Source organism: Bos mutus, chromosome 15 (genome assembly GCF_027580195.1).
Source record: "Bos mutus isolate GX-2022 chromosome 15, NWIPB_WYAK_1.1, whole genome shotgun sequence".
Taxonomy (NCBI): Eukaryota; Metazoa; Chordata; class Mammalia; order Artiodactyla; family Bovidae; genus Bos; species Bos mutus.
In genome coordinates, this window is record NC_091631.1 from 18,308,189 (window position 1) to 18,331,490 (window position 23,302).

General features: G+C 36.6%; 1 protein-coding gene across 4 annotated transcripts in view; it reads right to left on the reverse strand.

Moving 5' to 3' along the window:
- Nucleotides 1-23,302, reverse strand: part of HIPK3 (homeodomain interacting protein kinase 3) — an 83,638-nt gene that overhangs the window by 39,343 nt on the left and 20,993 nt on the right. For all 4 annotated transcript variants that reach the window (XM_070383582.1, XM_070383583.1, XM_070383581.1 and 1 more), the window contains exon 2: nucleotides 16,914-18,012. In XM_070383582.1, coding sequence (XP_070239683.1) covers nucleotides 16,914-18,010 — 1,097 coding nt within the window. In that variant the 5' untranslated portion in view covers nucleotides 18,011-18,012. The remainder of the gene's footprint in view (nucleotides 1-16,913; nucleotides 18,013-23,302) is intronic.

Sequence of the window (23,302 nt, forward strand, 5' to 3'; positions counted from 1 at the left end):
CCAAAATCACTGCAGATGGTGACTGCAGCCATGAAATTAAAAGGCACTTGCTCCTTCGAAGAAAAGTTATGACCAACCTAGACAGCATATGAAAAAGCAGAGACATTACTTTGCCAACAAAGGTCTGTCTAGTCAAAGCTTTGGTCTTTCAGGTAGTCATGTATGGATGTGAGAGTTGGATTATAAAGAAAGCTGAGCACCAAAAAATTGATGCTTTTGAACTGGTGTTGGAGAGTTCCTTGAGAGTCCCTTGAGCAGCAAGGCGATTCAACCAATCCATCCTAAAGGAAATCAGTCCTGAATAGTCATTGGAAGGACTGATGCTGAAGCTCCAATACTTTGGCCACCTGATGTGAAGAACTGACTCATTGGAATAGACCCTGATGCTGGGAAAGATAGAAGGCGGGAGGAGAAGGGGATGACAGAGGATGAGATGGTTGGATGGCATCACTGACTCAATGGACATGAGTTTGAGTAATTCCAGAAGTTGGTGAAGGACAGGGAAGCCTGGCGTGCCACAGTCCATGGGGTCGCAAAGAGTCGGACACAACTGAGCGACTGAACTGACTGAACATCAAACAGGTACTTAGCACTAAGAACAAGGCAATGCTCTAAGCACTTTATAAGTATTATTAGCCCATTTGATAGTCAGGCTAATCCTTTTAACAGACAAAGAAACAGACACAAGCATAAGGAACTTGCCTAAGGCTCATACAGCTATTTTGAAGTGTAGCCAGAATTCAAAGCCAGGTTTTATGGCTTCAGGATCCGTAAGTGCTGCATGTTAAAATAAATAATTCCCAAGATTACTAAAACTATCAGACTTTTATCGTGCTCAAAGTCTTCCCACTCAGATGCTATACTTATCATTAATGTGTTCTTTTTTCTCTTTCAACATGTCACCTTTGATTTTTAGACTAACTGGGAAATGTGAGATATATACTTATGTGAAAAGAACTACAGTTGACATTTTACTAAGTCCTCTTCCTGATCTTTAAGCATTTGCTCATCTTATCCATAAATAATCTTTCATGTTAAATACATAGATATCTGCAGGACACTTCTCAGTTAAAATAAGGCTCTTATTTTGGCAGATGCTGTGTTCCAAAAGATGACTACAACAATCTTTTACAAAAGCTATTAGGAAATGAGCTCAATAGTGTTATAGATGTGACCATCCAGTAGGTGTGATTACTAATCAATATAACATCATGCACTCAACAGGCAAAGTTTTATACTTGGCAAAAGACAGCAAAGACCTAAAGTGGTTATAAAATATCAGTACTAATAAACATATATTTATACAAACACAACAAATCTAGCAAAGGATACACACCCAAGCAGTTATCTTTCACGAATCAACCTGAAAAGGAGACAGAAGTACACACTTCCACAACACTGGTTTCTAAAACAAGCATCTCCCACTATACAATAAAAGACTAATGTTTAAAAATTGTCAGTCAGCTAAATTTTATAGGAATTTCATGTTTTCTTCTAACTGCACTACCATCAAAGTAATCACATAGTCAGTGTTAAGCCAGTTTATTTCCTTTTATTATCAGGAATAACTTCCGAGTGTGACTCTCTAAAGCTGGGAACAGAGTCTCGGGAGGGAGGATCACTGGAGATGGCCCTGAGAGGCTCTATACCGTCTGCAGGGGACACCATGGAGAAGATGCCTCTAAGTACAACAGGGGAACTGGAAGATCTCCAAGAATCTTTCAAATCATAACGCAACTAAAATTTATGAAAATATGAAAGAACATTTGTATAACCAGACCTTTAACAGAAAGAAGACTTAAAATGTATTAGGGAGCTGGTTTCTAGCTTAATCAGCACTCAATTCAATATTGTGCAGAATGGTGCTTTTTAAAAAGAAAAACCACCAACAAAACCTCAACACTGACAGAAAAAGGCTGCTGCTGCTAAGTTGCATCAGTCGTGTGCGACTCTGTTTGACCCCACAGACAGCAGCCCACCAGGCTCTCCCATCCCTGGGATTCTCCAGGCAAGAACACTGGAGTGAGTTGCCATTTCCTTCTCCAATGCATTAAAGTGAAAAGTGAAAGTGAAATTGCTCAGTCGTGCCCGACTCTTAGCGACCCCATGGACTGCAGCCTACCAGGCTCCTCCGTCCATGGGATTTTCCAGGCAAGAGTACTGGAGTGGAGTGCCATTGCCTTCTCCAGACAGAAAGGCAAATAAGTTTTAAAAGAACCAATCAATCACTTTCAGAAATATTTTCTTTTTGAAGTCACGAATGTTTACCATGATAAGAAACTTGTTGCTATAGGCAATAACAAGGCTAGAGAATATCCGATATTCAACAGATTGCTTTTATGATTGTAACCACAACTATTCAATAACATGATGAAATGTAATCAAAAGTACAAGCTCTTAGAATAGACACTCATTCAAATGTAGCTTGAGTCGTAGGCTAAAAATACCACAATTAAAAATATCCTTATTGCAAGGGCACTTAATCTTCTAAGTATGCTGCACAATGCTCTAGATCAAAGCGCCAAGTACAAAGGCCTGCAGTAATAATAAGTGTCTTCAAAATACATTAAATGTAAAACCTCAGAGGTAGAGGATAGGAGACGGTAAAGATTTAATAGCCATTACCAATATGCCAAATATATCACTTAGACCCCAACATCCAAAAAGATGTATACATCAATGATTTGCAAACCTATGACTGATCAAGAGCTAATATTTTATAAAAGTAGAGTCAGAAATGTATCAGACAGTACTATTTTTCATGGGTTGTTTTTTTTTTTTTTTTTTTTTTTTTTTTTTTTAACTCTTTGGCAGCACCTTCAGGCATGAGCGGGATCTTAAATCCCCAACCAGGGATTGAACCTGAGCCCCTTGCAGTGGAAACATGGAGTCCTAACTGCTGGACCACCAGGGAAGTCCATGTTTTGTGTTTTACCTATCAAGAACTGTAGGCAAGATCTCAAAATTCCATTTTACGGAAGAGAAAACTGAGAACACTGTTGTTAATACATATCAAGAGAGAAAAGCTAAGGAGCTGAGTTGGTACTATACTACAGGTGATGAGGAGGGAAGTACCAAAACTTCTCAAATTTATTTGACTATGAGATATATTTAAAATTATAATGTACCATCAGTGGATGCCAACAGAAGTTCATAACCTATATGATGTGTTTAAATCAGACAACAAAAATTATTTAATTGAAATTATTTAATTTGCAATTTTTCAAAAATATTGACAATAACAAAAATATGTTTAGTGAGCTCTAATGAGTAATCAGATTTTGTACTAAATGTTTTATGCTCATTATCTCATTAATTCTAACAAAATCCTCTAAAGTCGGCACTGTATTATCCCATTGTAGGCATGAGGAAAATAAAGCACAGAAGTAACTTTCCAAGTTCTCTAAGTAAGTAGGAGGGCTTATAAACATGACTGAGACCACGGAGTCTCAGTGAAAATCCAAGTTCCTCAACACCATTATATAGATCATTTTATTTTGTGAACTACTGCAAATGCATTATTCAATCATAAGACCAGGCAGTAACAAGCAGGTAGAAGATTAGATACTGATTCACAAGTGAGCAATCTCTTAATCTGGTGGCACATTTCTTAAAGGTGAAATTCTTAAATTTCACTTAACTCAGCAAATATATCACTATTTTTCTCATATTTTTTCCGTTACAACTTTTTAAGTTGACATACTTTTAGATTTAGAGAAAGGTTACAAATACAAAGAATTCTTATACACTTGCAATCAGATTTCTAAACATTAACATTTTATCACATTTGTATTATCTTTTATATACACATACAAATATGATTTTTATAAATCATCTGACAGTTAAGATGCAAGCACTGAACCCCTCTACCCTTACATGCTTCTTTCAGTGCTTACCTCCTAAAGCAAGGGCAGGCTCTTACATAGCTACAGCATGTAATTCCTGTCAAAACCAGGAAACTAATATTCATGTGACACTACTATTCAGATTTTGCCAACTGTCTCAATAATGCCTTCTTTCACAATAAACAATTTTTAAAAATAAATCCTAGACCCATGTCTCTTTAATTCCCTTTACCTGGGATAATTCCTCAGCATTTCTGTGGTCCTCATGAGACTCATTTTTTAAGAATACAAACTAGCTATTTTGTAGACTGTCCCACGATTTGTGTTCAGTTAATGTTTCCTCACAAGGAGGTTCAAGTTATCTATTTTCAGCAGGAATACCACAAGAGTGATGCTATCTAACACTTAATAATACCCAAGGTCCAGTGCTAAAGAAACAAGCAAACAAACAAAAAGTTACCAGCCTAATAGGAACTAGAATCAAATGCAAAGAAACAGAAAGAGGAAAAATTAATAGAGGCAGCCCTAATTATCAAGTTATTGAAATAATAATAGGTACTTTAATGATAAAAACTGTTCAAGAGAATGAATTAAATGATAGTTTCACCAAAAAAAACCTGGAATCTACTTGTTAAAACAACAAATTCTTGACATCTAAATACCATTCCCATACCTAAAAGGAAGTAGGGACCGTTAGAGAAATGGCTGATTCCAAAACTGAGAGGCAAAGTATAAGGTAAGCTTGGAAAACTTGTTGTGCCAGAAAAATTACTTATCAATAAAAAGAAATGATCTACTGATACAAGAAAAAATACCAAAAATCACAAAATCCTTGAGTAAAATAAACTTTAGACAAAAGGTGTGTTCCACTGACAGGAAGTTCTAGAAGAGAAAAACTAATGTGCTGTGAAAAAATGAAAAGTCAAGATGGAGGGACAGACAATGAATGGAGAGAGACATGAGAGAATTTTCTGGGATGACACACGTGAATCTGGGTTACACACGTGTATGCATCTGTCAAAACTCAATGGGATATAATGCTTAGATTTGTGCATTATACTACATATAAAATGTCATTACAAAAAAGGAACCACAAATAAATACTGAGCTATTTTATGAGTAGCATGCGTAAGTGTATAATGGTACAGTGTGTGGGAACATCTATAACTTTGAATTGTCTCATGAGAAAAGGATGGAATGATAAATGGACAGAGGGAATATCTGTGATAAAGCTATGTAGCAAAATCTTAATTATAGAATCCAAGTAGTAAGCATATGCATGTTCACTGTAAACCCTTTCATATTATTCGTAAGTCTGAGAAGTTTTAACAGTAAAATATGGAGAAGAAAGGGGATTTAAATAAGGCCAGGCAGAATTATACACACACACACATGTCAATTGCTTAAACCAAAGAAAAATCCGTAAGTGTACCCCTCTGGGTACATACCATCATGTATGGTATGAAGGACATACTATCATCAAGGAGCCAATTCCCTATAGTAATAACAGTCACCAGATTATAACATCTTTAAAGCTCTGAAAGAAAATAACTCCCCAAGCATTCCCAGGAAATATATCTATACTTCAAAAATGAAAGTGTCTTTTGTAGGACTGACACATTCTGCAATTCATCTAGAAGCCTTTAAAGAACAGCAGGAGGACACACAGTGCCAAGTGCGGTAATGACACCATGACACTGGCCCAAGAAAAGACAGAAGAACAATGAGTCCAAAAACAGACGCACTCATATAAGGTCTCCTGGTTTGTGACAAAACTGCCCCTTCCGTGTAGCGGAATAATAAATGTGGCTCACTTACGGGACAGCCATGTGGAGAAAAATGTACATTAATTTTCCCACTACCCCAAACAATGGCTGAATTGACCATTATGAGCACAAATTCAGCTACTTTTTCTAAGATTTCACAGGCTTTGCCTCAAAGAATAAAGCAGCACATATACCCAATGCAGGCCCACAGGGGATAATTATGGGAGACTCCTTATTACCTTGTTACCACTACACATTTTCTTTAAACCACACACTGTTTTTAAAAGTAGCTTCTACTTATAAAATTGTCCTAAGACTGTATTAATTGCTTTACATGCATTATGGAGTTTAACTTTCATAAGACTCTTTGAGGTAGCTAATATTTTACATATAAGTAAACTAGGCTCAGAAAGGTTAAATAACTTGCTCTAAGTGATACAATAAAGTAGCAGAGCTGAAGTTATGAACCTATGAATAAATAATTTGGCATTATTTAGCAGACATAAATATAATGTTTCATTTGGTTTTTACTAAAATTCTGTCATTCCTTGAAACACTCTGTTAATGCCTCATATGAACCACTAAAAAGTATTTCCTCATAAGCCCTAAAAAGAAAGACCATCCTATCTAAAATACTACATTGTGTTTAGAATCTTGTTACTAATTCAATGACATTCTCTCTGAAGGACTTATGTTAACGAAAAGCAAGTTAGAGCAAATAAAATCTTTAAAAGATTCAAACACACATTTCTGTCATATTACAGTTTCACCATCATATTCTTCAAATGAGTTTATTCAGTGAGTTTATTCCTTTTAAATACTTCTAAGAGTATTTTGTTTGAAAATGATACCTGTTTTCAGATGGCTTTTGCAGTCACTGTCAACTTCTACCATTAAGTTTTACTGTTTACAAGGATAATTTACTATTACTTTGTTATTTCTCAAAATCAAATATAACCCTATTACATATATATAATACAGTTATTTATAAATGTTGATATGACAATTCTCATTTAGGTATATTGGATTTCACTGGTCTCTTCTATAAAGTAAGATAGACTAAATGTCTATACAGCTGTTTCCATCTCTATTTGCTTATACATCCAACATCTTAATACAAATATTTTTATCTTTATGAACTACTGATGATTAATTTAGCTTTAGAGGAAGGAAAGGGGAAAATCCACATTTACTGTATAATCCCAGGGAGCATTCTGCTACAATATGAAATAGCTCCCAACCACAGAGAGACTCCTGACATAACAGAGATACAGGGCTCATGTTACCAGGGGGTATACTATGAACCTATTGAAAGTTACCAAATGCTTCCTAAGCACAACATTCTACTAACACATTTTTTAAGTATTCTGATCCCTTTTTTGATTATTTTATCAGTGGCGTCCAATTGTGTACAACTATTTCAAGGCCAAACACATTCCATAATTTTTTTTTTTTTGGCGGGGGTACTGCACAGGGTCTTCATTGCTGCGCATGGGCTTTCTCTAGTTGTGGTGAGCAAGGACCACTCATGGTCGCGGTGCGCAGCCCAGAGCACGTGCCCTGCACAGGAGAGGCCAAGCGGCTTCCAGGGTGCACAGGCTCCAGTTGTCCTGGCACAGGCTCCAGCATCTGTGGCGCACGGGTTTAACTGCTCCACAGTATATGGGATCTTTCTGGACCAGGATCAAACCCATGGTCCCCTGCATTGGCAGGCAGATTCTTATCCACTGTACTACCAGGAAAATTCATGCCATAATCTTGATGTCACTGAAATTAGGTTTCCAAAAGGTCACTATTTTGTCACATTTGCTGATCAGAACTGAAGGAGTAAAAAACAGCAAAGCAGTTTTAAAAACAAAAAAACTCTTCTAGCGTATCTGTGTGTACACAGTCCTGTGATCTCTCAAACCAACCCACAACACATCTCTAACAATTCAGGATTAAGAAGAGTAAGAGGCAGAGACTATGGGTTTAAAAAAAAAATCAATGACTAATCTAGTACCGAAGTCCAGACCAGAACAAAGCAGTGAGAAGAACATGGAAAAATTAACATATGAAGATATTTCAGAGGTAAAATCAATAGGATTTGGTCATAAAATGATTAGATACATAGGACAGAAACATCCAATGGAAATGATTCTTTTAATAATTCTGATATGTAATAAGGGAGATGAGAAGCCTTGGGATAAAGACGAATCATTTGAACATGAGTTAGTAAAACCCAGAGACTGTGCAAGGATATAACTGGAAACAAATTAGGTGTTCAAAGGGAGATCAGGGCTACAGGAAGGTATTTGAAATTTTACCATACAACAAACAAACTGAAGTCATGGGAGAGAGTAAGGTCTCCAAAAGGCAAGTATATTGAATGAGAAAGTGGCCCAGACTGAACCCTGGGGGGGTGTACTCATGTAAGAGCTGTAAAAAAGAACAAAAAAGCTAGCAAAATGAAAGAAGAATCTGAGGGTTATGATGTTTAGGAAACTAGCAGAGAACATTTCAATAAAATAAAGCACTAACAGCATTGAAAGACAGAGGTCCAGCCAGATGTGGACTTCTAAAAAGAAAAAAAAACTCTCAAATATGGTGGTTAACAAACAAGTCATCAGTGTCCTTTAGCACAGGACTTTCAGGAAGATGAAGGGAAATCTCTGGAGAAGGAGCACAGCAAACAGATAGGCTGAACGGTGCTCAGATCACAGCTCTACAGTTAACTGTGTACCACTGGGCACGTTGCTTAACATATCTGAATCTCAAATCCCCTATCTGTCAAATAAAGACAACACTACCACTTACCACGACTGCTACGAGGGTAAAGGGTAAAAGTTTTCCGCACAGTGGCTGGTACTAAGCCATCAATAAATATTGTTTTTATATGAACTCTGTTTATTTTGACATTCTCATTCTCCATATAAAAGAGTATCTACCAGTATAACACATGACAAAGACGACATACATGCTGCTGCTGCTGCTGAGTCGCTTCAGTCGTGTCCGACTCTGTGCGACCCCAGACGGCAGCCCACCAGGCTCCCCGTCCCTGGGATTCTCCAGGCAAGAACACTGGAGTGGGGTGCCACTGCCTTCTCCAGAAGACATACATAAAACTTTTTAAAACGTAGTGAAGAGTGAAGATAAAATTTAAATGGTTTTCTTTTTTGCCTATTTACAGCTACCAATCAAAAAAAAAATGCCCTTGTGATGACAAGAATGTGAAGAAAAGGACATTTTCACACGTTATTGGCAAGACTGTATGTAAACTGGAACAAGACAACATTTCTGAAAAGAAACTTGGCAGCGTCCGATAGCACAATGTTAATATCCTTTGACCCAACAAGTCTCCTTCTAGAAATGTAGTGGAAATAAACCTACTACAAGTGTCCAAGGACTTACAAGAAGGTTCCCGATAGCAATATCAGAAAACAAACGAAACATACACCACAGGGAAGGGCTTATAAAGTATAAAACAAATTATAAAAATTACAAGGCAGAGTCACAATAAAGGGGGAAATTGTTCCTGTTTTGCTTCTTGGCCTTCTCTATTATTGAATTTTTTTCTGACAGAGCATCCATAACTAATATAATTTTTAAAACATTAAATCAAAAAAATTTTAATTAGTACACTGGTTTTAGATAAATAAATCTAAAACTTTCTGTAATTCACTGTTCTCTCAAAAAAGGAAAAAACACATTTGTTCTTTTTAATGTCAAAGTTTAGCACATGTATTAGATTCTCTCCTAAGTAACACAATCTCACCACACCAACTGATGCCTAAATTATTCACTGGCCACTGAACTGGTACTCTTCTGTGGCAGCAGGCACTCTGCTAATAACATCCCGGGAGCTGAATTCCATTCACAGCAAAATGCTAAAGACTCAGAAACAAATAGGCACATGCATCCTGAGGTGTGTGTGGTCAGGACTGACATCTAATCCATGATGTCATCACAGTCTATTACAGTACATCCATGAGACTACACACACCTCTGAAACAAAGCTATGTAGCACAAGAGGAAAAACTAATATTGAAGACTTTCATTCAACTTAATTTTATAAACCATCACAAAAGTTTTCATTTTAACCTGTGAATAACTAACAGTTATATGCAGTTCTAGAATATAGTCATTCCAATCTGACATAAAATACCGATCAGCTGTTTATATGGCATTACATTTATTACATATTTTACATCTATAATCAACAGAATTAACAAACTCACTCTGTGACCAAGCTTTTACAAAATAATTTTGTCCTGCTGCTGGTGCTGCTAAGTCGCTTCAGTTGTGTCCGACTCTGTGTGACCCCGTAGATGGCAGCCCACCAATACCTAACTATGTTACTTAGCACATGTATTATGTATTGTTATCTTATAAACTAATATCATACCTATATACCAAGAGTATCATAAAACTTACTTTAAAACCTATTAATGTGCAAATATATAAAGTATCAACCTCACAAGTCATATATACTAAGTAACATTAACTATTTTAATATTTCATATGGTCTAATAAATAAGAACACAGAGGACCCAAAATGGAATATAATGAAATGAACTTAATTATATTTCAAATAAAAAACAATCACATTGAAGATGGGGGAAGGGGGCTGAGGAAGAACTAACCTAATTAACTTTGGAATATAGTACTTTGAACACATTCTCCAAGTCTAAGGCTAAGAATAAAAATTATAAATAAATGTGCATTCTTGTTAGTAAATTAGCAGTGATATGGGTTAGCAATTCCAAAACTACTTGAAGTGTATTCTGAAATTGAGCAAATAAGTAACACTGTGGATAATGAGAGCCAAGTTTCTCGATATAAGAGAAGAGATCATAAATAAAGGAAGAAGGAGAGAATGAACTCTGAGGTGACGGAAATAAACATGTCAGTATGAATTCACTGCTTTACTATCATCTCCAACAAAAGGAACCAGAGTCCTGTAGAAAAATAGCCAATACAAAGTATGGAACAAGAAAAGTACAGAGTAAACCTGGAACAGCTCGAGACGCCAGCAAGTAAGCTCTCAAGGAAGGAGGGGGCCATGTCAAAGGTACACAAGAGCAAACTTCAAAAGGCTCTTCCTAGGGCTTCCCTGGTGGCTCAGCAGTAAAGAATCCACCTGCCAATGCAGGAGACCCGGGTTCAATCCCTGATCCAGAAGATCCCACATGCTGCAGAGCAACTAAGCCTGTGTGCTGCAAGTGCGGAACCTGTGCTCTGGACCCCATGCTCTGCAACAAGAAAAGCCACCGCAATGAGAAGCCGGGTGCACCACAGCTGGAGAGCAGCCCCCGCTCACCCCAACTAGAGAAAGCTCACACAGCAACGAAGACCCAGCACAGCCAAAAATAAATAAAGGAATTAAATTTTTAAAAAATTAAAAGGCTCTTGCTAGACAATTCAGGACAACTGTGCAGTAAAGCAAATGACAAGTAATGAATTCCAACCCACTGCATATGAACCTGTAAGTCTATACAACAACAAACAGAGTAAAAGAAAGCTCTTCCTCATAGGAGAATTCCTTAAATGATAGAGCCTGAAAGTCATCATTTTTGCAGCCCCTAAGTTAATAACTGTTAAAGGCCATATTCATCAATGGACGCTAAAACTGGCCTGTGAAATTAAGATAAGAAACAGCGACTGTGAATAGTCTCAAAGTATCACAAGATACAAAAATAAACCTTATGGGGGAAAAATCTGGCAGTCACCCCCTCAATCAAGTGATCAAAGTTAGCATTACTAGTAATGAGACAAACTGACAGCATATGCCTCCCAATATTTGAGGACAAAGCATCATTTCTATAAGCTAAAATACTTAACCTGAAAACATCAACATGTTTGACAAACTCAAACTGACAACATTGTACAAAATAACTGGTCTGTACTCTTCAAAAGCGTCATATAGTTGAAATACAATAGTGTATGTTTTAAGTATATAAGCACATATATACTTAAGTATGTAAGTTTTAGTATATAAGTACAACACAGTGATTCACAATTTTTAAAGGTTATACTCCATTTACAGTTGTTATAGAATATTAACTATATTCCCTGTGTTTTACAATATATGCTTGTATCTTATTTATTTTATATGTCATAGTTTGTGCCTCTTAACTCCTTACCCTTATCTTGCTTCTCCTCTCTCCTCTTTCCTCTCCCCAATGAGAACTAGTTTGTTCTCTAGATCTATCTGTTTCTCTTTTGTTACACTCACTAGTTTGTTTTATTTTTTAGATTTCATACGTTATCATACAGTATTTGTTTTTCTCTGACTGACTTATTTCACTTAGCATTATACCCTCCAAGTACATCCATATTATTGCAAATGGCAAAGTTTCATTCTCTTTTATGGCTAAGTAGTATTCTATTGTGTATATACGGCAAAACATGACAACTGGTAAAATCTGAATTAAGTCTGTAAAGCTACTAGTGCTGAATTGATTTTAATTCCCTTAAACCAAATAGTATTGAGCAGTTCAGTTCATCAAATCAATAATACTGATGTCAACCAACAATGATTCTGATTATTGCACTGGGGTTATGCAAGAGGATGTCCTTAGGTTTAGGAATACACACAACCTCTTATACATCGTTAAGTATTTAGAGGCAAAGGGGTTTTACATCTAAAACTTGCTCTCAAACACTGTAACAACAAATGTACATGTGTATCTGTGTATGACGCACATAGAAAAAGAATGAGGATGAAACCGGGGTGGTAAATTTGAAACACTTATCAAGGGCATAAAAAAAATTCTTCTCACAATTTTTGCAACTTTTTATTGCCTAAAATAATTAAGACAAAACAAAAAAATAAGTTTATCTTGTTAGTCTCTCTCCCTGTTCTTTTCCAATTAGAATACTTTACTTTTCTGGTTATCTACACATTAGATTGTAAGCATCATAATAGTAGGGTCTTTATTTTTGCTCCTCAATGAATAACCGGCACCCAGGAAATACTTTACACTTTATAGGCACTAAGTATTTTGAATGAAAGACTTAAACATGGGCCAGATTAGAGTTTTCTATTCACATTATCTTTTCACTGAGGCCTCCACCAGCTGATGAATGGATATATAAAATGTGGTATATCTATAAATGGAATTATTTGTCAACAACAAAAAAATGAAGTGCTGATACCTGCTACAATATAGATGAATCTTGAAAACATTATGCTAAGTGGGCGGAAAAAGCCAGTTAAAAAGAACAACATATTGTATGATTACATTCATATGAGATGTTTGGAATATGCAAATCTGTAGAGACAGAAAGTAGATTTTTGGTTGCCTAGGGCTAGAAGGGTGGGAAGATCGGGGAAAGATGCCTAAAGCATGCTAGGGAGCAGGAGCGGGGGTTCTTAGGGGGTAAAGAAAATGTTCTAAAAGTGCGGTGATGGTGCACAACTGTGAACATACTAAGGGACAATGAATGTGCACTTTAAATGGATAAAATTAATAGTATCGGAATTATAGCTCAATAAAGCTGTTTAAAAAAAAAAAACTTTTAAGAGCGCTGTCAAAATTTTTATTTGAAGGCCTAATATATGGAGTAATTTATGTCTGTGACCACAATCTATGGCATTGAAAATCACATTATAGACTTTTGGAATCGTCTATTAAAACATCTGTTAAAACTAAACCCAAATGACAACTTTATGTTTGTCTAATAAAGATTCCCAAACAAAACAAGTTCTTTGATACAGACAAGAAGCTACCAGCAATTTCAGCCAATATTGAGCTCTTAGGTAAGGGTGGCTGTGGGACAGAGAACGCTCCTTAAGACTAGTCCATCCTTGGGATTCCCTGGAGGTCCAATGGTTAAGACTCAGAGCTTTCACTGCTATGGCCCAGGTTCAGTCCCTGGTCAGGGAACTAAAATCCCACAAGCCAAAAAGAAAAAAAGACTAATTGACTACAACCCCTTCTCTCCTTTGAAGGCTCATTCAAGTCAAGAGTCATCTCTCCCCAGATCCCTCTCTAAACTCTCGGATTAGGCAGTGCTCTCCTCTGGGTTCCCAAAACACCCTACACAGGGTTCTGCCCTAGAACTTCTTGACACAAACTATTTTTTCTCCTGCATTAAATGAGGAAACTGTTTTTACCACCTCTGTATCCCTAGCATCTAGCACAAGCATACAGAAAGGGCTCAACAAAAATTCTGATAAGCTTGCACGGTGAACTTGGACCTGTCTCACTTGTATAAGCCTGTTTTCTACTTTTTAAACAGGAATTCCACCAAGCGTTTTATCTAAGAACACAGAAATTGAGATAGGAAAAACAAACTAGGAATTTTATTTAAAAGCACTTGAAAAAAGTACCCTATATAAAATACTGGTTATTTTATTAATAGGTCATCCTGTGTGTTTTAATTTTGTTACAGAAACTGTCTTTGATACTTGGGGTTTAAAAAAGGCATGAGGGGTTAGGAACAAGCTAAACAAAAGCTGGTAAGCCTGAATTGTTTTTTTTACCTTACATATCTCTTTGTCAACTATTATATGCCAAAAAAGCAGCATTTACTTCAACAACCACTAATGCTAAAAATTAATGCTAAATTATTCAGTCAAGTAGCAAAGAATACAACCGCTATACAGGTTACTTTCCAGCCCACTTTCCTGTCTATGTTCTGAAATGACTCAGAACCACAGGCTAAAATTCTGTATTTAAAAAAAGAAGAAAAAGATATTTATGACCTGAATGTTGCCACCACACCTCATAAATACAGCCCCTTCTGCTGCTAAAACCTTTTATGCATTGAGGAGCCCTACGTGTTCTTGACAGAAACCATACTCAAGCAGCTGAATTTAGAACATGCTGACCTTGAGCAAATCAATGCCCTTAGCATGTACTTCTGGCTTATATCACTACAAGAGCTAGACAGCCTCACCATCTATAGCAGTCAACAATTTCTGGCCACCGTCCTCTGTCTATTTTAAGATATCCCTACTATGTTTCTGTGCTGCGCGGTTCAAAGAAACAGTAACACATGAACCTGTGTTTAAACACAAATCGTTTACTTTGGAACTTGGGCTACGTGTTCCCACTGTGATTGGTTCAAAAATATTTAATTTGGTAAGTTGCCACTTCCTGCTTTCATTTTTTAAGTACAATATATTTTAAACAAAGAGTAAAAAATCAAGTATGAGACACTTTTGCTTATTGCCTCATCAGGTTTATAAGTAAACTCAGTCAAAGCAAGGTAAAATTGATAAAGTACACACCAATGCTGAAAAATAATGGTTACCTGCTATTTTTATGCAAAATTATACAAAACATTAAAACAGTACCTGATTAAGGACTACATTACATTTTCACTAATTTACCATAATATTTCCTAACTCTTTTAACCTTGAATCCAACTAACAGAAACTCCATTTTTAAATTTTATCCACGTAACAACAACCAAAATGCTAAATAACACATCTTTTTATAATTAAGAAACTTTTTTTGTTTAAACTCTAAACACTGTAAGTCCAGCACCTATATAGCTTCTGAAATTCAGGTAAATTATTTACTAGAAATTTATGTATAAAAACAAATTAGAAACTACTAGCTGTACTCAGCAATTATTCATACCTTATTTTTCCATTCCCAAAAGAGGCTATTTGTGCAAAAGCCTAATGTTAAAAACCAATATCATAAAATATTTAGTATTTTAGACTGCTTTTTAAAGGATTTCTTTTACTCTCTTGAAACATTTAATAAACAGATCATCTCAAGTATAAAAATAAAGCTCTTTTTTTACTCTCATCCAAAAGAAAAGATTTCAAATAAAGAAAAGGAGTCAAGGTATTACACATAACTAAATCTGATATGCCGAATAATGCAGGACCCAAATATAATGAAGTCATTTACTAACAAGTGAACTAAATATAGAGCCCAAGCAGCTGGAGCTGGGGGGTTTATATAATATGCTAGCTGACTGCTCAAAACTCATAAAAAGACAGAATCCACAGAACACAAGGGAAAGGGGAAATGCTATTCCTCTCATGCTGTTATATCAGATATTAAAGTAATTTTTCCAGAGAAAAATTAACTAAAAGTTAATCTTGTGTTACATTAAATTGGGGGAAAAAATTTGTTTTTGGTCAGGAGCACAGAGGGTCAAATAAATCCAATTATAGGAGATATCAATTAAGATTCATGACACTGCTACAACTACAATACCTTTTAAGCCATCTAAAAGATTTTAAGAACAGTACCTAGTACTCTCAGACTAAAAATTACAACATTAGGAATATAAAGGGTAATTTAGGCTACACTTCTGATTTCTAATATATATTTTAGTAAACTTAATTATCAACCAAGTGACATAAATGTGGGTTTCCTTTCTCCTGTTCTAACAGTTTCCAACAATAAACTTCATGTTTTTGTCTATTTATGAACTTATTAATAATGGCCAATATTGTCAGATCTTTTATTTGCCTGCTGAGTTGGGGCTTGTGGGGCTCCAGAATACACCAAGACCATAAAACTCATTTAAGCTGAAATGAAAAGAATTTCTCAAAATTACACAACTATGAATTTAAAAACACTTACAAACTTAAGATACTCTGAATCTTGGTAATGATTAGCTAACCTCAAGACCATTTATTGTACTCCAGGCTAGCATTATATTAATCATGACATTGCATGGAAATTATTTTCTTCTTTAAATTCCAACCATAGTACAAACATCAAAATAACATTACCTAAAACATATATGTAAAGAATATAATCAAACTTGTTACAAAAGAGCAGCTTGAACATTTGTGGTAGCCATGGAAGTAAGTTTAAATCTTAAAATTACTAATCAAAGTGACTTTCTGTATTTTTAAAACTTTCTAAATGTTCAGTTATATCAGATGTATCTTTAAAAAGCTAGTTTTCTTAAGCACTGAAAAATGCCCAAGAAAATGACTGTTGCTCAGTCATGCCTGACTCTGTGCGACCCCATGGACTGCAGCCTACCAGGCTCCTCTGTCCATAGAATTCTCCAGGCAAGAGTACTGGAGTGGGTTGCCATTTCCTTCTCCAAAGAAATGTACAAAATTTACTATAAACCCTTTCTCAATATTTAGACTTCTGTTTAATCATCATTAACCACCTACCAATCCTTCAGGTCTTCTATTAACAATAAAAATAACTGTCTTTAACACAGAAATTTGCAGTAGAAATTTCTATTCTGCCTGAACAGATTTTATGCCTAAAGTATCTTGATATCTATGTATCCAAAGCAGTCTTTTTCACCACATACACACACAAAATTATTTCATTCAGCAAAAATTCAACACTTATCAAATAACCAAAAAATAATTATCACCTACCTGTAGTACCGAGATTGCAGATATGTTGAACAAACAGTCTTTGACACGTGACTGGCTGACCCAAAGTCTATTACTTTAACCCTGTATGGCTGTCGAACAGGATCCACCAACATAATATTCTCTGGTTTGAGGTCTGCATGAATTAATCCAAGACTTTTCAATTTTTTCAGTGCAGTAGCCACTTGCTGAAGAATGGGTCGAATGACTTTTAGTGGCAGGGGACTGAACTTATTTTGTTTCAGAAAGTCATACAAATTTTGTTCCAGCATCTCAAAGACTAAACAAGTGTGGTTACGGTGCTGAAAGCATTCGTAAGCTCGTACAAAGTTATATTCATCAGCATTTTCAGTACTGAGCCTTGCTAATATGCTCACTTCTATCTGACCTTGACGTGCATACGAAGGGTGGTTCTTCAAAATTTTGATTGCTACAATTTCATTTGTCCCTCTTTTCCAGCATTTGACTACCTGGCCAAAAGTGCCTCGACCAAGGAAATCAAGGACTTCGTAAGTATTTTTCATGGAGCATAAGACTTCATGCTGCACTAACTGATAGTCACCTTCTCCAGTGGTACAGTTCTGTTTGGTTCCTGTGGTAGTTGTCACAACTGTCACTGGATTTCCCATGTTGGTTTGCAACATTGCAGGAAGTATGGACACCTCATCGACAATCTGCATTGCGCTGCTATGATTATCCAACTCCTCACTCTTGCGCTTCAATCCACATCGCTGGGGGCCTTCTAGGAAACTGAACCTGTGCCGCCACGCCCCGATCTGAGGTGCCTCCACTTGAGTTTGCGGCGCCTGAGCTGCTATAACCTTTGTAGCACCCGCAGGGTTTTTTATAACAACAGCACTTGTCTGCAAAGAAAGGTTGTGTCCCCGAGGTCTGTTAAATGGTATCTTTGTCTGAAAAGCACTACCCTTCGTGGGAGGATGAGAATTCCCAACGTTTCTACCATTCACATAGGTCCGTGGATAGTTTCTTTCCTGGAATACACAACTGCTTGGCTCTACTCTGAGTTTCTTCACACTACAAAAGGCACTTGACTGAGTTTGATAAATATACGGTGGGTAGACCAAGACTTGTGAGGCCATACCTACAAAAACAAACAAACAAACAAAAGGGTCACATTAGCTACAAAAGTTCAATTTTTTAACTCTCGTGAAGAAAACTTTTAACGAGTCAAGTCCATAATTTATAAAAACAGTTAAGTTCCATGAAGATTTTCTTCACCTTGGAGAAGATAAACATTTTCACCGTCTCCATTTTAGTTAGTGTTTCAGATATTTTGTGCATTGTATGAAAGGTTGGGACTAAATAGTTGAGAACCTTCATTGAATCAATATTTATTGACAAGCTACAATGGCTAAGATATGCCCAAGGAACTGTACCAACTATTTTCCCTCCAAAAGAAAATGTACAGATCCTTAAGCTGTATACATCTAGCAAAAGTAAGCATTCTATTACCAATATTATCATTTATGAACCAATGATCAGACCAGAAAATATATATTACACAAATGTCATATTCCTTAAACTTAAAGCTCAAGAACTACCTTGGGAAAAAAAAAAAAACCAATTGTAAAAATAAGTATGTAAGTCATTTTCATGATGTTCTCTTTAAAGTCCTTTTCACATCATCCCTGAACACGTATTAACAGTAAATTCCTTTACATTCAAATCAAAGTGATACAGTGGTTGTCCTTTTTTTTTTTTTTTTTGGTCCAGTCCTCTGCAGTGAAAACACTGAGTCGTAACAACTGGATCACCAGGGAATTCCTAATACAATACCTTCCTGATGAAGCCTTTCCTAGAACACATATACTCACCGCTCATGCTCCAGGCATGATATGACATGACTGACATTATAATTGTCAGTGTATAAAACAGTCTTTCTCACGAGATCTAAAACAAAGTACTCAGAATATAAAGTTGGTTTTTAATAAATGTTGTTTGGGAATTGATTTCAAAATATTTCCATTCTTCTAAAAAATGGGACTTTCCTGGTGGTCCAGTGATTAAGACTCCTTGCTCCCAATGCCGGGGATGTGGGTTTGGTTCCTGGCTGGGGAACTAGATCCCATATGTGGCAACTAAGACCCAGAACAGTCAAATAAATAAATAAAATAACCAACAGATTGCCATTACAATATGTAATATATGCAGCACTTAAAATAATAAGAGCTACCACCTACTATGCAACAGTTTGACAAATGCTTTATTTGCAGTATTTTATGTAGTCCAAGTTTGCTGTTAAGAAAATTAAAGCTCAATGCATGCACGCTAAGTTGCTTCAGTCATGTCCAACTCTCTGTGACCCTACAGACTTCAGCCCACCAAGCTCCTCTATCCATGGGATTCTCCAGGCAAAAATACTGGAGTGGGTTGCCATGCCCTCCTCCAGGGGATCTTCCCAACACAGGAATCGAACCTGCATCTCTTATGTCTCCTGCATCGGCAGGCAGGTTCTTTACCACTATCGCCACCTGGGAAGCCCAAAGGGACTAGTTAATTGGTTCAAGGTCATATACCTAAGGTGAAGTAAAAACAGGAAGATACACTGCCCCTTCAGGTAAAAGGCATAAATTTATGCCTCTTTCAACTTCCTAAACAATTCTTGTTACTACCACTTTCTTAAGTTGACCTGGCTTTAGTAAGCAATCAGCTACAAAAACTTATTACACAAATTAAGATTTATGGTTCAACATATATGAGAAATTGTAAATTGAAATCCTAGATCTAAACCTTTTCATCCATTTTCTTAAATTCTTGTTGGCATCTGTTCTATGCTGTTACTCAAGGGAGTTTTTCAAACTCCACCAATTTATCATCTTTTTAATGATGCAAAGCCACATCAATAACTCCTTCTGAACATATCAAGCTCACATGACACTGTGAAGCTCCCCACCCTCATCTTCAATAACTTAACATTACCATTCTTATTTCAAATCCCTTCTGTAACCCACAATCACAGAAACACACAGAATGACAGTCAATAAACAAAATTCCTAAAGTAGCACGTGTAAAATATACTAATAGATTTAGAGAAAAGCATGAACATAAACAGGAGAGACAGGAAAATAATTTTTTAAATGGAACTAGTGAGCCTGGATAATCCCATGGACAGAGGAGCCTGGTGGGCTACAGTCCATTGGGTCACGAAGACTCTGACACGACTGAAGTGATTTAGCACACATGCATGGATGTTCCCTGATCAAGAATCTGACAATTCAGATATGGTGCAAGGTATTCACGGAGCACTATGTGCAGAGACACAACACTGGAAACCTAAACACCCATGCAAAAGGCGTGAGTGACATCCACTCTGATACACAGACCAACTAGAATCTTCTTGAAAAAGAATGAAAACAACCTATTTAACCTGCTGCAACCTGATTCCCAATATTGTAATATGAAAAAGGCAAAATTTAGGAAAATGTGTACTTTACAATAGATATTACCATATATGTTTAATTAAAGGGGGAATTATATATCTATATTTTTGCAAATATATTAGTATCTATACAAACATAAATAAGTTATAGGCTGCTTTGCCTTAGAGAATAGTAAGACTACTGGGAGCAATGAGAAAGATTTACTTTATATGTTCTTTTAACCACCTTATTTTTTACTTTGTACATGTATTAACTGTTCAAAAGTTTTTTAATCATCTGGAAACCTAATAAAATATATACATAAAAAATTTCAACATGAAATAATATACCTGGGATATGCTTCAAACTAATAGAGAAGAGAAAGTGGATGGGGATATAGATAAAATGAGATTAGCCATAAATTACCAAAGGAGCTTAATTGTAAGTAAAAAGGGGTCATCATACTATCCTGTCTCCTTTTGAATGCTTACATTTTTCCTTAATACAAAGTTCAGTAAAAATATATTTAAAATTTCAGAAAGATTCTGGTTCAATAAGTCTGCAATGAGGTTCAAGTACCTATATGTGTACAAGTTCCCAAGGCCATTTAGATTCACACAAACATCTGAGAATCAACGATCTAGTCTGTACAAAAACCTAGGCAAATTCAAGTCTGACCAATTCAGGGCCCTCAAGTCTGAAACATCAGGTTGAAGTTCTAGAGAATAAAAGATATACCCTCCTAGGCCAATCCATGCCATGTTAAACCAAGGTGTTACATGGACAACTTTATGCCATAAGGGTGGTACCATCTGCATATCTGAGGTTATTGATATTTCTCCTGGCAATCTTGATGCCAGCTTGTGCTTCATCCAGCCCAGCATTTCACATGATGTACTCTGCATATAAGTTAAATAAGCAGGGTGACAATATACAGCCTTGACACACTCCTTTCCCAATTTGGAACCAGTCTGTTGTTCCATGTCCGGTTCTAACTGTTGCTTCTTGACCTGCATACAGATTTCTCAGGATGCAGGTCAAGTAGTCTGGTATTCCCATCTCTTTAAGAATTTTCCACAGTTTGTTGTGATCCACACAGTCAAAGGCTTTGGCACAGTCAATAAAGCAGAAGTAGATGTTTTTCTGGAACTCTCTTGCTTTTAATATGATCCAACCGGATGTTGGCAATCTAATCTCTGGTTTCTCTGGCTTTTCTAAATCCAGCTTGAACATCTGGAAGTTTACGGTTCACGTACTGTTGAAGCCTGGCTTGGAGAATTTTGAGCATTACTTTGCTAGCGTGTGAGATCAGCAAAGCCAAGAAGAACCAGAGATCCTCTTGATGAAAGTGAAAAAGTTGGCTTAAAGCTCAACAATCAGAAAACTAAGATCATGGCATCCGGTCCCATCACTTCATGGCAAACAGATGGGAAAACAATGGCAACAGTGACAGACTTCATTTTTTGGGCTCCAAAATCACTGCAGACGGTGACTGCAGCCATGAAATTAAAAGACGCTTGCTCCTTGGAAGAAAAGTTATGACCAACCTAGACAGCATATGAAAAAGCAGAGACATTACTTTGCCAACAAAGGTCAGTCTAGTCAAAGTTGTGATTTTTCCAGTAGTCATGTATGGATGTGAGAGGTGGACTATAAAAAAAGCTAAGGGCCGAAGAATTGATGCTTTTGAACTGTGGTGTTGGAGAAGACTCAAGAGTCCCTTGGGCTGCAAGGAGATCAAACTAGTCAATCCTAAAAGAAATCAGTCCTGAATATTCATTGGAAGGACTGATGATGTAGCTAAAATTCCAATACTTTGGCCACCTGATGTGAAGAACTGACTCACTGCAAAAGACCCTGATGCAGGGAAAGACTGAAGGCAGGAGAACGGGACGACAGAGGATGAGACGGTTGGATGGCATCATCAACTCGATGGACCCGAGTCTGAGCAAGCTCCAGAAGCTGGTGATACACAGGGAAGCATGGAAGCCTGGCGTGCTGCAATCCATGGGGTTACAAAGAGTCGGACACGACTGAGTGACTAAACTGAACACGGACAACAGCCAAAAGCCAGATAATTTACCTGGAGATGTTAACGAAACTAATGCAATTTCTGAATCCAGCTGTCACTACTTTTCCTTTTCCAACATGCCAAGCCAGAAGGCAGACAATCAGCTTAATCCAAGGGCCAACTAAAGGAAGCTTAGAAAAAGTAATTACCTCTCACCAACACTGTGCGCTGGGGTACCAATCTCGAAAAGCATTTTAGAAAATTCTTTCTAAGACACAAGGTAGAAGTGTCACATAATTTACACAGCACATAAGAAAAAGGGGGGAGGGGGTAACGCTGGAAATAGTTGTTATAATAGACCACAAGAAAGGAACTCTAAATTACTAATCAAACTGACCACAGGTATTAAGTCTTTCCCTTCTCCCACCCACCCTCACATTAACTCATAACCTGAGAGTCGTCTCTCATCCTTGGTGTTCATGAATTTTACTGAGTATAGTCATTACTCCCAGAAGCTGCTTAGGTTCCAAACACTGATTTAGTTCACTACTACATATTTCCTATTATTTTTCATTGCTATACATACGGTTACACCTCTGCAGCTGTATTTCATAAACTCTGTCATTTGTTCTTACCATCTGACTAAGAAATGAAGTTTTGGAATATTACCCTTTTGAAAGCTGAAGCTACCTGTACAGGCACTCTGAGGACAGTCAAGCCTCCTGGTAGAGCAACCATTAAGCTTCCATTCCTCAGGTTTAATAATCTCGGGTACTTGAACAGGCCTTATTTTCCCATTCCTCTAAAAAAAATTTTAAGACTCATCTGATATCTATCTAAATTCTTCACATCCTTTTACAATTACTGAAACAGCAATGTAACCAATGTTGATAACCAAACCACCACTAACCATAAAGAGAGAGTTTCTTTTTTCTTATAATAATACATTATAATATAATAATATTATTATACAATATCAGACCTTCTGAAAAGGGAGGGAG